We start from the raw sequence: 15,741 nt of genomic DNA, 5'->3' as shown, positions 1-15,741 counted from the left end.
TATAAACAATGAAATGTCTTCGGATTTCTTGGCTGCAGTTGTTTTCCTAGAATCGCTAATGCGCTGAAGGATAACGGGACATGTTCTCTATCGATCTAGCCATATGTCTACAATCATATTTCCAATGCGCCATATGTCATGTTAAGAAAAGCAAAAAACTATTATGAATATAAACAATGAAATGTCTTCGGATTTCTTGGCTGCAGTTGTTTTCCTAGAATCGCTAATGCGCTGAAGGATAACGGGACATGTTCTCTATCGATCTAGCCATATGTCTACAATCATATTTCCAATGCCCCATGTCATGTTAAGAAAAACAAAAAACTAATATGAATAGTATTCAGAAATCGTCGGCGAAAACAATTAGATGAAATTCATATATTGTTTGCTGCTAATGGATGATCGGCACCTGATAGATCACAAGAAAGCTATGGCGATGTTCAAAACCTTAGCTGGGAACAGGAAATTACGGTTTGATGTTTTCTATGGCATGCAGCCAAATTCTCAATTTTCACTAATAATCACATAGATGCACTGATTATCCACTGTGTCTAGTGTAATTATGGCGTAATTTACATCAAGAATCCGTTGCACATTATTTTTTTTCCCACCGTAAGAGCTTAAATATTGTCAATTATCAACTTTCGAGAAATCCATTTGTATATCTCAACGATTTCTCTGACGTCACCGAAAACTGTCAATTCGCGGAGTAGCAAACCTCGTTTCTGTGAGCCGTGGACATCCAGTTGCTTTTTAGTAGGGGCACGACCCAATTTGCGAACACCCCATCTAAAGAACCGCCAACTAACGAATTTGTGCTGTATTGTATAATATTTGGTTTATTGGTAATATTTCTACTGAAAAGGAATTGACGTATTAAAACAGTCAATAAATATTTTATTGACAATATCCTTGTCTCGTAGAGTTCACTTTATATTAAACATGCAGGCTCATAAAAAATTATGCATTCATCAAAATTTAAGAAAAAATTAGCTTGATTCAATTATAAATTTTAGTGCTTAACTTGACACTGGTTTCTGCTATTTGCTAATAGGTGGCAGCAAGATCGCTAAGTGTCAGGCACTAAAAAAAATTTATGCTTGAAATTTATGGCCTAACTTGATTCAAACAGCGTATTGGGATATCTACCAACTACGAAAATCGGAGTTTTGAAAACGAAAAAACCACTTACTGAATGCTTATGAAAATCAATCCGCATACTGCTGATCGGTATTCATGACGCTTTAGCAAATAGTATAAAAAGAAACAGCTTTCTCTATAGAACCTAACACAAATCTCACAAAGAATTATGTTTATAGATTTTTATTTGCTTATCACGCTCTCTCGCAACCTCGATTACTTTGAACGTCTTACTTAAACCATACGGCTGATAAGTTCATTGATCTTATCCTCACGATTGCCAAAGTCTCCGCCCTCGACGTAGTGGTTATTCTTCTTGCGCCAGCCACCGGTTGGGGTGTTAAGCTTGAACGGCCACAGGAAGTTGTTGACCTTGCGGAACAGGGCCCCAGCGGTGTAAATCTGATACACTAGATCTTCGACGCATTGCAGTTTATAACCGGCGCGCAGTTTGCGTTCAATCACAAAGTTGTCAGTGATTGGAATGCGGCTGTGTCGGTGCTGTGAATGCAAAATAAGATTTTTTTAGTAACATATACAGAAACAAGCATATTATGAATATTTCTAGACAAACATGTCAAAAGGTCCTAAGCGCAAATTTCGCTGTGTTTACTTTCTCTTCCGTTAATAACTGGGCCGCTTCAACGTTTGATCCCTAATTTTGTATAATATGCTAGACTAAATCAAAGTCTCTTGATATATACTGAGTCATTATTAAATAGTTTTATCATAACGCCTAAATAATCGAAAGAGAAAGTGAACGCAGAAAGGCTCCATTTGGGATTTTTGGCTAGCCTTATGTACTCCATCAGAGTATATAAATCTAGACAAAAATGCCATTCGTAGATAGCAAAAATAAATGGATCATACATAAATGACGAAACTTCTTATCGATTTTGAGTCCATATCCACCTTCATTTTCGTTGTATATAAAATATCTTCTCGGGAATAAACTTTTTGCAACAGATGTCAAGAACTTGTACACCGGAATGTCGAAAACGGAAGCAAGCTGCTTCACATGTCTCGTATGATCGTGTAAATTTACGGATTCTTGGCATGATAAATCCACTACTAATGGTATACAAATCCTTCTTATCACAGCCAACACGGCATTGAAAAATTGTATTTGAAATTGTTGCTTTTTCATGAACGACAAAAACTAATGTTGTAAGTTCTTTACCGTCACAGATAAAATTACGTTTTTGGTAATACGCTAGTGTTGTTTATACAGTGCGCTTTCTACGCTGTAACTGTATTAGTGGGATTGACAATGTTTTCCTTCACTTGTGTTTATTAGCCTGTGCACGCTGACGAAGTCGACTGATAAATCGACAAAAAATCCATATCAACTTTTGAATAGGGGGAAGCCCCTTTGGCATAGTCATTTGGCATAACGTCGTTTGGCAAAAAAGCCACTTGGCATAACCATAGCGCGATTCAAGTGGCCATTTGGTATAAAGCCATTTGGCATAATAGACATTAAACCTAATTTCTCAGGTATAATAATAATAGGAAATAATAGGACACAAAATCGGTAATTTTCTGGTATGCAGTTTTCCGAATTACCATTGCACGATATGGACTACAGTCGTGATTCACTGGTTGGTAAATTTGGATCTGAATGTCGAAATCTCATGTCAAATTCACTTTGCCAATCAAACTGACAATAATTAGAGATGTGACCAGATGCATTTTCGGTCCAACTAGCGAATCAAATTCGTTAGTTGAACAATTACACAAATTGCCTGAATTTTCCGGAAATACAATAAAACTAGTCAACACTGAACTTGTCCAGATGGCCTGCTATACAACCAACAGCGTTTTTAGCTTTCCACTTTCTATTGAACATGAAAATTTGTTTGAATTTTATTCATTTTAAATGCAACTATGAATTTCTAAGAGTTTACATTATTCTGAATATTGTCAATTCTTCGAAAGTTTTTGATTTCGATAATAACTTAAAGCGTCTGAGATTTTGCCTTCTTTTATATATATGTAGTAAATTGCTTTTAACTTTATTGCTTTGTGCTTTTTTCTTCTTGTGAATATGAACTAGTCGAGATTTTTCCTTCTTTTGAATTTAGACAGCAAACAAAAGTAAACGCCAAAAGAACAAACATTTCATATTGTATAAATAGTAGTTAGGTTAAAAAATTGTAGCAATCCAAATATTTGTAAATGGAATGGTTAATACAATGGTTCTCCTTCGCTCGTTCCCTCTAATTGATTTGACATGAGATCTGTAGTTTTAACCCATTCATGCCCATGTTGTTTGTGGACATCAACGTTTTTAAACAGCTATAACTTTTGATTGAGGCGAGATTTGCTCACAAAAATAAGTAAGGCTCATTAATGTGACTATTGCCTTTAAGTATTAACAGCTACAAGGATCAGCTCTAGAACTGAAGTAATTGCAATTAGTCTGATTGAATTCCGATGAAGCAGTGCTGCCAGGAAGTTTACGTTGACGACGGAAAATGATTTTTTCATATATCTTCGTTATGGTGCAATATTATTGAAAACTGATAAAACTTATCAATTTAGGCTGTCGTTGGCTACGTTTTCCTCGTAATTGGACTATTGTAATTATTCTAGGAGAATTGTATTGATCATTAGAAGGTAATTGACCAGCTTCTAGCACTGCCATGGAAGCACCTATCTTTATGAAAATAGGCTTTTCGAGTTTCTTGACTCCACCGTTTTCAAGGAAAAATTGTTTTGAAACCCTACATGCACCAGAAAAAAGTTGGGCATGAAAGGGTTAAACTAGCCTATCATTAGCAGATTATAATTACAGATTTTTTGTTGCATGACATTTCACAATTTTTTTTTACTTTCGTGCAAGATGACCAACATAGTTCTAAATGCAAATATTATCAATGCACAAATTCCATGCTTACTTTAGTTTTCTATGTAATCAATCTGACACAGAAATATTCTGAAGTTGATTCCTTCTGCCAAACATGAGCAGTTCTTGGAATCGTACTTATTTCAGTGAATCAAAACGCCATAAACATTTGAACGGGTATTTTTTATGCTTTATGCCACATGGTTCTTATGCCAAACGACCGTTATGCCAAACGACTTTTATGCCAAAAGACTATTATGCCAAACAATCGCAATAGCATTTTATGCCAAACGACCATTATGCCAAATGGCCTATCATTTTTTTCTTATACCAAACGACTTTATGCCAAATGACTTTTTGCCAAACAGGTTAGCCCATTTGAAAAGGGCTAATACGATTTGTAAACATTTGTTTTGCCGATTTCTCTTAATTTGTTATACACTCAGGTTTTTTTTGCGCGGGAAATACGAGCCGCGTAAATGAAAACTGCGTAAATTTCAAAATCCGCGTAAATGAAAACCGCGTAAATTTCAAAATCCGCGTAAATGAAAACCGCGTAAATTTCAAAATCCGCGTAAATGAAAACCGCGTAAATTTCAAAAGCCGCGTAAATGAAGACCACTTAAATTTAAGAATCCGCGATAAAGGGAACCTCATTGATGGATACCGCGTAAATTCCAAAAACCGCGTAAATGAAAACCGCGTAAATTTCAAAATCCGCGTAAATGAAAACCGCGTAAATTTCAAAATTCGCGTAAATGAAAACCGCGTAAATTTCAAAATCCGCGTAAAAATATACCGCGCAAAAAAAACCGCGTAAAAAAAACTTGAGTGTAATTTCAACGCTGAAAACATTTCAAATTTATTCTACCAATTGATTGTTGATTCATGTGCATTTTTCATGAAATTCAACTCGACAGCGAAATAAGGGACCATTCATAAATTACGTAACGCTTTTAGGGGGGGGAGGGGGTACGACAAGTTGTGACAAGTTGTGACATAGGGGGGAGGGGGTGTTAACTAGATCGTTACGTAACATGTTTTCATCGAAGAAAAAATTTTTTTTCTTGGAATTTGTTACGTAACAGGGGAGGGGGGGATGGAAAAATTTGTGACAATTTGTTACATAGGGGGAGGGGGGGGTCAATTTTGGGCAATTTTTGCGTTACGTAATTTATGAATGGTCCCTAATGAGCGAAATAAGTTTATCTTTTTTCCTTTTTTATTTCGGCTATGTTAGTCACATTTTCTTTATTACATTTTAACGACATTCAATTAGCTAGAGATTACTGGGTAGGGGAACTTATGAAAATTAGAGCCATAGTACTCAAGTGAGAACAAGGATGTGTTTACAAACATCTCTTTAGCCCTTTTGTAGAATTAATATTGAAATGAAGTTTACTGTGAGCCGTGTTTACCAACATTGCCATTAAGCTATGAAGCAATGTTGGTAAACACGGCTCACAATAAAAGTCATTTTTATATCGACTTCGTCAGCGTGCCTAATTGTTGGGCTTACATATCGAAAATATGATGTCAAACTAGACCGGTATATTTTGCATTTCACTCGCACTCATTATTGTTATTATAACAAAACAACAAAAACAAGATTCCACTCAGACGAGCTCGGTCAAGAGCGACATAGTCCACATGCCTCATTAACTAATACCATGATCGCATCTCGTACACAACAAAAAATCAACTTATTCAGTTGAAGAATTCTGGAGAAAATTTAGATTAGAACTTACGTAATATTGAGAGCCTTCTTTGATTTTCTCTTTCGGTAATTAGAATTACGCCTTTACTATAGCACTTTGCACTAATTTTACAGGACAAATCGAAAGTCGTAGACTATTATGCAGAGTTGAGCCGTAAATGTTGTAACGATCGAGTAATAAACAGAAGAGAAACATCTTAGAGAATCTCTCAGTCACTTGCGTCCAAATCTAAATTTTCTCGAAAATTCTATTGCACCTTCAATATGTTGTCTTCATTTATAGGTGAAAAAACAACTCGTTTGTATTACAAAAGGTAATACAATTCGGGTCGTAAGCAAATACAATAATCATATATCAGTGGTACCAAACTATAAACTAACTAATGGTTTTTGTTTGAAGCGAAACTGAGTCAGTTTCTAACCCCAACTGCTGTCAAAATGTATGAACTGACAGCGGTTGGGGTTAGAACCTGACTCAGTTTCGGGTTCAAGCAAAATCGCCATAAGTTTGCTCCATTATTAGTACCAAGAAAGTAATCATAGACCGAAGAGTTCATCGGTGTATATAATTTTTCGATATGCAGCTCCTATAAATATTTAAAGTAATGGACACTGCTTGAATAAGCAATCTACGTTTTAAATACCTTCGAGCATAGCTCCTATACACACATAGTGGCATTGTATGAAAGTATTAGAAGCTATGCAGTATCCGAACTGGTCTGCATCCGATTGCGTGTAAATTCCGACTCAAACGTTGCATATACCTCCGTCAACGGAAAAGAACGTCATCGTGACGACACCATCGGGATAAGCTGAATGCGTCTCATGTGCCCATTCACACGCTCCGTTTTTCAAAATGTTCCGTGTCGGTTGTGTAAATTTAGCCATTTAACTGCTTGTAACTAATTTTGACGTGCTGGAAGTCTGCTGTATCGTATAAATCGTACTTAATACTACACGTCGCCGCAACGTTGATGGACATACCAGTAACACAAAGCGCATTCCGCAACAGGTACTCATCCAATCTTAAATCTATGATTTTGGGTAAGACTCACCTTAACAAATCCACGCTTGTAGATTAGATTCCGAATCGACTTCAGCGTTGGATATCCGTAGGTAATGTATGGTTCCGCAATGCGCAACATATTCTTGGTAGCTTTGTTCAGCTTAACGAAGGTAGCATTGTTTATCTGACGCAAACGGAACAACTGCAACACTTTTCTGACCTTCGGTGCTACCTTGTTGATACTGCAAATGAGAATAATGATATTGAACAATCATAGCAACCTGGATAAAATCTCTAACAAGCGCAATAGTCCGTTTCCACCAGTTATTGGATTCATCAAAACCTTTACTCACCCTCGAATACGCATCACGAAGGCTACCTTCGGCTCGGCCGGAATGTAAATGTTACCGGCTTTCTTAGCTTCACGTGCCTTCTGCACCACCTCACGGTCCATCCGCAAATATTTCTTGGCATATTTAGCCGCCCGCAGCAGATTCTGGCGCCGACGAACCAACTTGACAGCGTGCAGCTGACGACGACGACGTAAACTTCCCGGTCGAGCGATTGTCTTCGCTTTGGTTGCCTTCAGTTTCGATTCGGGCACCGCCGGCAATTTCTTCTCCTTTTTGGCCACTTTGACCTTCTTCTCGGCCGGCGCCTTCGACGCCGGAGCAGTCTTTGCCACAGCAGGCATCTGGAATCGACAAGTTAAATACGATTAATTGGAGTTTTCAACAAAAAATACGACAATTTCGAAGAGAAAAACAAAGCACCTTTCTATTGATCAGCACGTTGTACGTCGAAAAGACCGTAAAAGAAGGAAGTTGACATAGGTTGGTAGCATTGTGTTTTGACAGCTTTACGGAGTTGAGAACTGTCATTTTGGTGGAAGTCTACAATTCTAGGGCAACATTTTAGAAGGGCGTTAAATATGCAGTCGATAAAATCAATTATTTTTTGTTTTGTGACATAAAAGAGCCCAGCATTGTAATTCTCGCGAGAAGGAGATTATCTGACGTCCAACTTTACCGGGACAAGAAGAGTTGTAAAATTCTCCGTCTCCACAAATAGCGTGAGAATATTTTTTATCAAATAAAATTTAACTGATTTCTCCCTTCTCACCGGAGAACGAGACTGGCAAGAAACTCATAATTTTACACAAAAATTTATTGGCACTCGCACAACTTCTCCAGATAAATACATCGCATTATTTCTCCGGATAAATAAATCCGACGGAGAATGAGCGAATTAGTTTATCGCGGTATTATTTTTGCGCTGGTTGCCTTGCTGAAGCTTTTATAAAACACGACAAAACAAGTCTACCGTGCTTTTTGCCCCTTTTCCAGGAAATGAAGTGTATATTTTGACACTTTTATTGATTTCCACGAAAAAAACTACAAGGGGCAGCCCTATGGGGTTGCACGAACTGTAGACGTAGGACTATACTACTTAATGTAAAATATTTTCTTAGTACTTAGTGTGTGGGAAAAAACACCAGGACCGGTGAAGAAAAATCAAATTTTAGACAATATAATCACATCTCATGTATAGACCAAGCTTTCTAGTTGCTCTTAAACAGATCCTAAAAGTTCAAACACCCATGGATAACCCCAAGTATGTAGATGTGTTTCGATGCCACATGATTGTAAAATGGTTAATATTACGTCATGAAAATTCAATTCTTCCGTGACCATTTTTTTGCCTGCAAAATTCCCTGTGTGTATGCAAAGCTCATGAATTGCTGGGATATCAGCCTTGATCGGAAAATGCTGTACAACGCTTCGCATTGCATACATACAGGACATTTTGCAGGTCGCCAGAAACTGTTCATTTTACCACCGCCACATGTTCATTTTACCCACTCGCTATAAACATGTATCATTTTTGGACATGTTTAGAAATCAAGAATCATGTTTGATAAAAATGTGTTTATGACGAAGTATTTTTACCAGATATGTACAAAACATGTCTAACAAGAAACATATAAGGTGATCGTAATATCTCATTCACTTATTAGTTAGAAAATAATGACTGCTTAACGTATTCATTTTACCGCGAATTCCCCTACCTACCAACACATTCGCACCAAACATTGAACCTAAGCGCACAATGCAAAATGAGTCAACGCTGATGATGATGGGTAGAGCGAAAGAGACAACTAGTACCACCACGACACTAATAGCGCATTTCACCAAAATTCCACGCGGCCTTTCCCGATTGAAGGAACGGCCGCGCTTAGCCCGTGTTTTAATATCGTGATTTTGCATAGCGAAGGGCTGAATGATAACACATTTTGTTCCAAAAAACAGCCCTGAGTTATGCAACACTTTGTGCAGGTTGATTATACCAGTTGCAAGCGGTGCCAAATTCCGTAAAATTCCTTTTAAATTACAGAAATGATAAAATTGCTTAAATGAGCTAAACTAATTAATTAAATCCTGTTTTAAAAACTGTCCTTGCGTTTAAACCAAAATGGGAAGCTTATTACTACCACTACATTACTTAATTTCAAGCGCAAATAGCAAATACATGTGCTAGTTAAACCAAAAATTTGCTGGCAGCATTATAGCGGCATTTAGGAAGCAGTTGGAGCGGTCGCCTGTTGGACGGCACAGGATAGCGTACCTCCACAGCCAGTGTGACGGACTTCTAACTCAGCTACACTGGCTGTAAAAAACACAGCGCAGCGATCTGCTTCGCCAGCCGTTCAACAGGTAACTGAGCGTGTCTGGCCAAGTCCGTCCATTTAAATAGTCGATGATGACGTCATTCATAGAAGCGTAGCACGCTAGGTACACAAATCTGTCGTGCTGGACTAGGGAAGCGCTATCTTGTGTGTAAATGCGCGATATTTTGACTAGGTTGTTCATTATTTAAATTTTCAATGCCATGATATCAAAAATCTTTGGGTTTATCTATTGGAATCTATTCTTAGAAGTATTTCGGGGCGATATGAACAAAAAAAATTAAAATTTATCGTGAGATGGCTGAATTATATGCCTTTAAAATTGGACCACTTTTCGTTACATACCATTTTGGTAGAATTTGCAACGTGCACCCCTATATCGAAAACAAAGACGTAGTCCTACGTCAAAAATATCACCTTCTTCAGTGAGAAGGAAAATAGATAATTTTTATCGGAAAAATTATTCTCACGCTATTCATGGAAACAGACTCATTTTATTTCAGAAAAATTGGACAATGGATAAGCTTCTTCTCGCGTGAGTGAGAAGAACATAGCCTGGGCAAATACAAATTAAATACGCCAAGGTCCCATACAAAAGGTTAATCATTTTTTGGCTCTCCGAAAACTAGATTTAATGAACCCTATGCATGAATTTTGCTTGATAACTAACAAACACTGAAAAGTAATATGAAATGGCAACACATTTTGATAAATCCGATCAGAGCATGCCGTTCTTGAGTTTATTTTTTGTTGATATTTGTTTATGTTTCTGTGGGGATTTGTGGTTCGATATAGTTTCGCATATGCTGAAAAAGTTCGTGTCGTGCCTGGAACCTCAAATCAACCCTGCCACGCCATCAATTTTCCACGATCGTTCCGGAAGCAGCTGCCCTTGGGTTGATACTTTCTTCGGATCGAAAACGATCCTAACATCAATCTGATCAGTCTAATTCAAAACTCGAATCAATTTAGCCTACACCATATGCACTACGAACTATTGGACGCTATGAAGAAGAAGGAAAATTTAATTCCCCACGATACGGTTAGTGGTATGTGAAGAATTCAACTATCCATTTAACCACGACCGTTCGTTCCGGGGCGTAGATGCACATGCAACACGTTTCGGATAGCCGTCAATATAATGGTATATCTGGACAACTCATTCCTTTTTTTTATCCTGAAACGGACGGAGAAAATTGTCTCAAATGATTCAATCATAGACATTCTGAGTAAAGAAACGTTATTTTAGGCAATTTTATGTTGAATTACCCGATCCAATTAATAATTGGTTATAGATATCAATACAGCAGCAAACTTGCAAAATGTTTTCAACCTGTTTGGTTGTATATGATTAGTAACCGTAGAAACAACAAATTTGTTTATAATTTTTCAGTGCAGCCAGTTTTAGCACTATTCCATCAAAGTTCACTGTCACTTTGACAGTGTACCTTTATCGGTGTACATGGCTTATAAAATGTGTCCTCAAAAAATCATCAGAGCATTCCGTATTAACATATTTGTATTTGGCTTGGGTACGATACTACCGTTGAGTTTGTTAATTAACTAGGCGTATTACCATAGCTCGTGCGTTGTGCTACTTTTCGTCCCGTTCCACCGGATCAGCAAAATGTTCGACAAAAACGTGCGACTCGAGTTCGTTTGTTGTAAGCGATTTTTCCGGATTTTTGAAGAACACGTCTGAATTCATCGTGGCCAATTATCCTACGATTGTATTATCTGTAGCACGGTATTCTTCAATAGCAACATTCGAACGCATTATACACACACCGTAGAGAGATCGTTTAAATGCCCTGTATGCGGCAATGCATTTGTTCAAAAATCCTCCCTAACCCTAGAACGTTGCACTTGCGTTTCCCACCCTAGAATGTTGCACTGGGGTATAAATCTAGGGGCAGATCACTTGTGATGCATTTTTAAAAATCAGCTAAATTAAATGCATTTCTTTCCATCAAAATAGAAATTCATAATGTATTTTCCGTTGCGTGCAATGTATTTTGCGTTGTGTGTAAGACGTCAAAACCCTACAAAACACTAGTCCTACATTCAACAAAACGTCGAACAAAGTGAATCAGCGTAGGACGTTTGTTAAACAAATTTTTCTGCGAGGGAGTGCAAAGTTGATGCAAAAATGGAAATTAAATGCATTTTTTTCTAATTTGATGCAAATTTGTTATACATTTCTAGAGTGATCTGCCTCTAGGTATGAATGCACCCCACGCGTTTGATCGCAAATTTCGCAGGTAAAAATGCAAACAAAAGAAATGTATAATACATCATTTTCTTCGTTTTTTAATTGCGAAAACAGATGTGTAAGTGAAAATAAGGAATTTATTGAATCAATGATAAATAAATTGGTTTGAACAAAGTAAAAAGTAAAAAAAATCGCGGATTTGACTTTTTTCACAAAAAATACTATAACTTTGCGAATTTTCATCCGATTTGAAAAAAATCAAATGATTCTTCAAATTGAAAGAATGATCATGAAATAGTATAAACGGATTTTTGTTATTTTTAAAAAAATGCAATTATTTTGAAGAGTGAACGTTTAAAAATCGTGTTTAGGAAAATACCACGAAATGAGGTGGAAATTGAAATGAAAAAATATTTCTGACCAGTAATGCATTGGTAAAGGCGATGTTGGAATTTGTCCAGTATTTTGAAACAGGATTTAAAAGGCTCTGCTAGTAACTTCAAACCCGTTTCTCTCGGTTTCTACCAAATATTACAAACGTCCATTTGAAAAGTACTCGAGAATTGTTTTTGGTCGATGAGGCTGTTCTCACTGCAAAGCTTTGTAGACTTTAAAAAAATGACATTAATAGTCAAACTGTCAAATTCTCACCAATACTGACGAACTCAGAGTATCTCGCGTGTGTTTGTTTTGAATCGGTACAGGTCGAAAGTGGGAACAAGCATGAATTACTCAACTCTTTCCCATTTCCTAATGTTGCCTCAAATAAGTGTGTCGAAAGTTTTACCTGTGCTTATTAAAAGGTGAAGATGGATTACTAGTTGCAAGCAGCTAGCAGCGCACCTCGGTGCCCAGTACAACCGAAAAGAAATTAGAGAATTAGCGTGATGTAAGTACATTTCCAGCGACTAATGGGACCGGATAGTGGATGGATAAATTTCTCGTCTGAGCATAGTCCGTCTCGACGCCATGTCATTCATGCTACGCAATCTGATGATCAATGATCGGTTGTGCTTGAATGGGCTGCTATGCTAGGCGGTATGCATTTATAACTGGATTATCTGCTCTTTCTCCCGTCGGGCGCGGTTAAAAGAAGCGTAGTGGATGTAGTTGAATACGCATCAGATACTACATGATGTTTTTGTTTGGAAAAACATTCCAAAATATCTCCTCAAAAATGACGTAATTCAAGCTCGTTCGGGGGAGAGCGTTGAACGTCAGCAAATATGGCAGGCGCTTTGATTTCGTGGAATTTGTATGTATAGCTAGGTATATCTAGATATCAATTTGTGTATAGGTATGTGAATCGAAGAAACTTTCGAATGCAAAATGAAAAAAGTGCGGTTTAATCTAGATGAGAACAAAATTAAATAGGATTGTTTTGAATTATTCCATAAATAAATTTTATGTAAAATTAAACTGCCGCTATAAACATTAAATTCCCATGTTCTAGGGGATTTTCTATATGCAAGATATTTAATGCATAGAATGAAAGTGAAGGCACATTTTTTATAATTAGGAAAACTATCACTGCATTAATGTATAATGTTGAGCACGGTAACCTGCTTGTAATTGAAATTTGTAATTCATTGTTTTATTGGCTACGAAAATCTGTCTGTACAGGACTGTATATCAGGTCGAGGATATGTACGGCGGATTTGCGGTCATCTCATCGGGCGGACCGCGTCAGGGGATAAGCGCCGCTTTCGATACTAGAACTGGGCTGTGGGGCCAAGCCACATCGCAATAGTTTCGGCGATATTCTTACGCTTTAGAACAGTCTTTGACGAAAAGAATTAGGTAGATGATCTTTTATTCAATTTGATAATCTAGGTTGAACCATATTTGCACACAAAAACAAGTAAGGGTACTAATGACCATTATCTTTCATTGGAGCACTAAAAATTATTCATATAGTACTGAACTGCCTGTACTTGCATAACAGTCCCATATGCAAAATCATCATGTCGAGAAAATGCACCCATAAGATTTTTGCTTTACTTTGTAGCAGGGTGAGCTGTGTACGATTTACTACACTATGCCCTACTACCGCCCCAATCAGTTTCATTGAGGTGCATTTGATCAGGAAAGACAAAAAAATTCACAATTCCAATACAGTAAAGACCCGTTTTTGTCAGCCCCTTGGCGAATATAGAGCTGATAAAACAGGGACATTGATAAAATCAGGACATATATTTTTCTGTCTTTTCAATAAACCGAAGCTCTTAAAATATTCTTTTTTGTTCCTTAGATATAGCCTAGCAACCTTTTCTGATTATTTACTTTAAGTTCCCCTTAAGGGGGTCTGACAGCGCAAAATTAAAAAAAAATATATGTTTGCATTTTTCGGATCTCTAAGATAAGAAATATATGCCCAGGAAAGGATTTACTCGAATTCAACTTGGTTCGTCTGCTAGAGCCCATCAAACTACCAACTATCAATTTTCATATGAAGCTGATAAAATCGGGTCAAGAAGCTGATAAAATCGGGGGTAGGTAAAAACGGGAGCTGATAAAATCGGGCCTCCACTGTATAACATAAATATTGTTTGCAGGTTGCATCCAAAATGCATATGGGACTGATATTAGTTGGTGTATTTTGTACATTTTTTCAATAAATCAATTTTCAGTTCGTTATTTGATAGTACAAAAAATGAGGCCAAACCCTGAGGTTGACTCAAAACTGATGAAAATGCATATGGGACTGTTATGCGGGTAACGGCAGTAAAGATACTGCAATAAGGGTCAGTTTCTTCACCCACATTCGAAGTTCTTGTATATATAGAGAGAGAAAAGGACTTTTACCCACACTTTACTTTTAAACCAAATTTAACGGTGTGTTAAACCCGGTTTAGAAGTTAAACGTAGGTTTAGAAATCGGATGGATGCCGCTAGAATAGCTCTGCTGGGCAGAGTTACGGGGAAAAGTGACGGAACATTCTGTATTACTCCGATTCGCACGATACTCCAGTTTCCGTCAACGGAGTAGAACGTCAACGTCATGTCACCGTTCCGCAAGGATAGGTTAAATGCATTTTTCGTTAGCACGTTCAATACATTTCGTGTCGTTGATGTTGTGTTTGAATATCTCCTTAGAATCCACATGTAACTAATTTTGACGTTACGTTGACGTCCTGTACCTGTGACGAAAGACAGCGCTCGTGTGAATGGCATTTTGTTCTCTGGTTAACCTGGCCATTTATTTAGTCTATGAATAAAGAGTGGAATGCAATAAGGGGAAAAAAAAAGATGGGTGGGTAATGTCTGCGACATAACCGGAGAGATGTAGAATACATAAGGAACACGTTCTTCAAATATGTTGATACTCATTGGAATTTTCGGACAAAAGGTGATTTGGGCGAGGAATATTTCAAATTATTCTTTACAAAAATGATGGTGGTCCTGAAAAGGACCGGTTTTGTTGGCGTTGTTGGCCTTGGTGAGGGAGATGGCTAACGATGAAATTAATTGTTAGCATGAGGAAGTCGCGTAGTACTGGCCAATGGAAGAACAGATAATAATTGATTCCTGAAAATCAATTTTTCTTTATTCATGTAAATTATACATACTTACAAATCTAACAGAAGATTCCTGATCATATTTCTGAATCATTAGTGCGAACATTGTGTAATTTGGTTAAATACAATGAAAGTTACAAACTTTCCAAACTCGACCTTCTGTTCATTCAGAAATATTGAAATGGGGTGTCGTGGTCACAATAAAAAAAGATGGGTGGGTAATGTCTGTCACATAACCGGAGCGTCGTGATTTCAATTCGAGACGTTAATTTAAATCTAATAATATTCAACAGAATCACGTTTGAATGGGAAATTTTCAAATAATTCTCTATGGTAATAATGGTGGTTCTGAAAAGAACCTTTGGTATCGGCGTTGGTGTTGATGGTGATGCGCTGGATCGTTGGATATTTTTGGCATGATAGTTACGTGCCTGGCGAACTGTTTTGTAGCCTCGAACAAAACGACAAGACTGGCTTCTTCGGGTACCATTACGGCTGAACTTTATAAGCTTAGCTCGACTTTGAAATCCTGCACAATCTCACGAATCAGACACTGGTAGGGCCATTTTGTTTGCTACTAGCACGGAGCTGCACAAAAAATCATTTAATGCAGT

The 15,741-nt window shown here is 37.4% G+C and overlaps 2 protein-coding genes across 2 annotated transcripts in view; one reads left to right on the top strand and one right to left on the bottom strand.

The window, feature by feature from the left end:
• Positions 1-1,307: 1,307 nt before the first annotated feature.
• LOC131681351 (large ribosomal subunit protein uL30-like) lies at positions 1,308-7,591 on the bottom strand. The gene is made up of 4 exons (XM_058962108.1): positions 7,485-7,591; positions 7,065-7,405; positions 6,761-6,953; positions 1,308-1,641 (listed from the first exon to the last, which is right to left on the bottom strand). Exons 2-4 carry the CDS (start codon positions 7,403-7,405, stop codon positions 1,375-1,377), a joined length of 801 nt encoding a protein of 266 aa, XP_058818091.1. The 5' UTR covers positions 7,485-7,591; the 3' UTR covers positions 1,308-1,374.
• Positions 7,592-12,336: 4,745 nt separating this feature from the next.
• LOC131681350 (activating transcription factor of chaperone) overlaps positions 12,337-15,741 on the top strand; it is an 81,685-nt gene continuing 78,280 nt past the window's right edge. The window contains exon 1 of the mRNA XM_058962106.1: positions 12,337-12,498. The gene's annotated coding sequence lies outside the window, so the exon portion shown is untranslated. The remainder of the gene's footprint in view (positions 12,499-15,741) is intronic.

The sequence above is a fragment of the Topomyia yanbarensis genome, chromosome 2, assembly GCF_030247195.1.
Source record: "Topomyia yanbarensis strain Yona2022 chromosome 2, ASM3024719v1, whole genome shotgun sequence".
Taxonomy (NCBI): Eukaryota; Metazoa; Arthropoda; class Insecta; order Diptera; family Culicidae; genus Topomyia; species Topomyia yanbarensis.
This window is presented reverse-complemented; position numbering and strand designations above follow the sequence as displayed.

Bases quoted from the DNA above. Each gene is read 5' to 3' on its own strand.
- LOC131681351 (XM_058962108.1), bottom strand. From the start codon at position 7,405: ATGCCTGCTGTGGCAAAGACTGCTCCGGCGTCGAAGGCGCCGGCCGAG. The intron at 6,954-7,064 runs GTGAGTAAAGGT...TCTCATTTGCAG, and splicing joins TTCGTGATGCGTATTCGAGG to TATCAACAAGGTAGCACCGA. The intron at 1,642-6,760 runs GTGAGTCTTACC...TTGCATTCACAG, and splicing joins ACAAGCGTGGATTTGTTAAG to CACCGACACAGCCGCATTCC.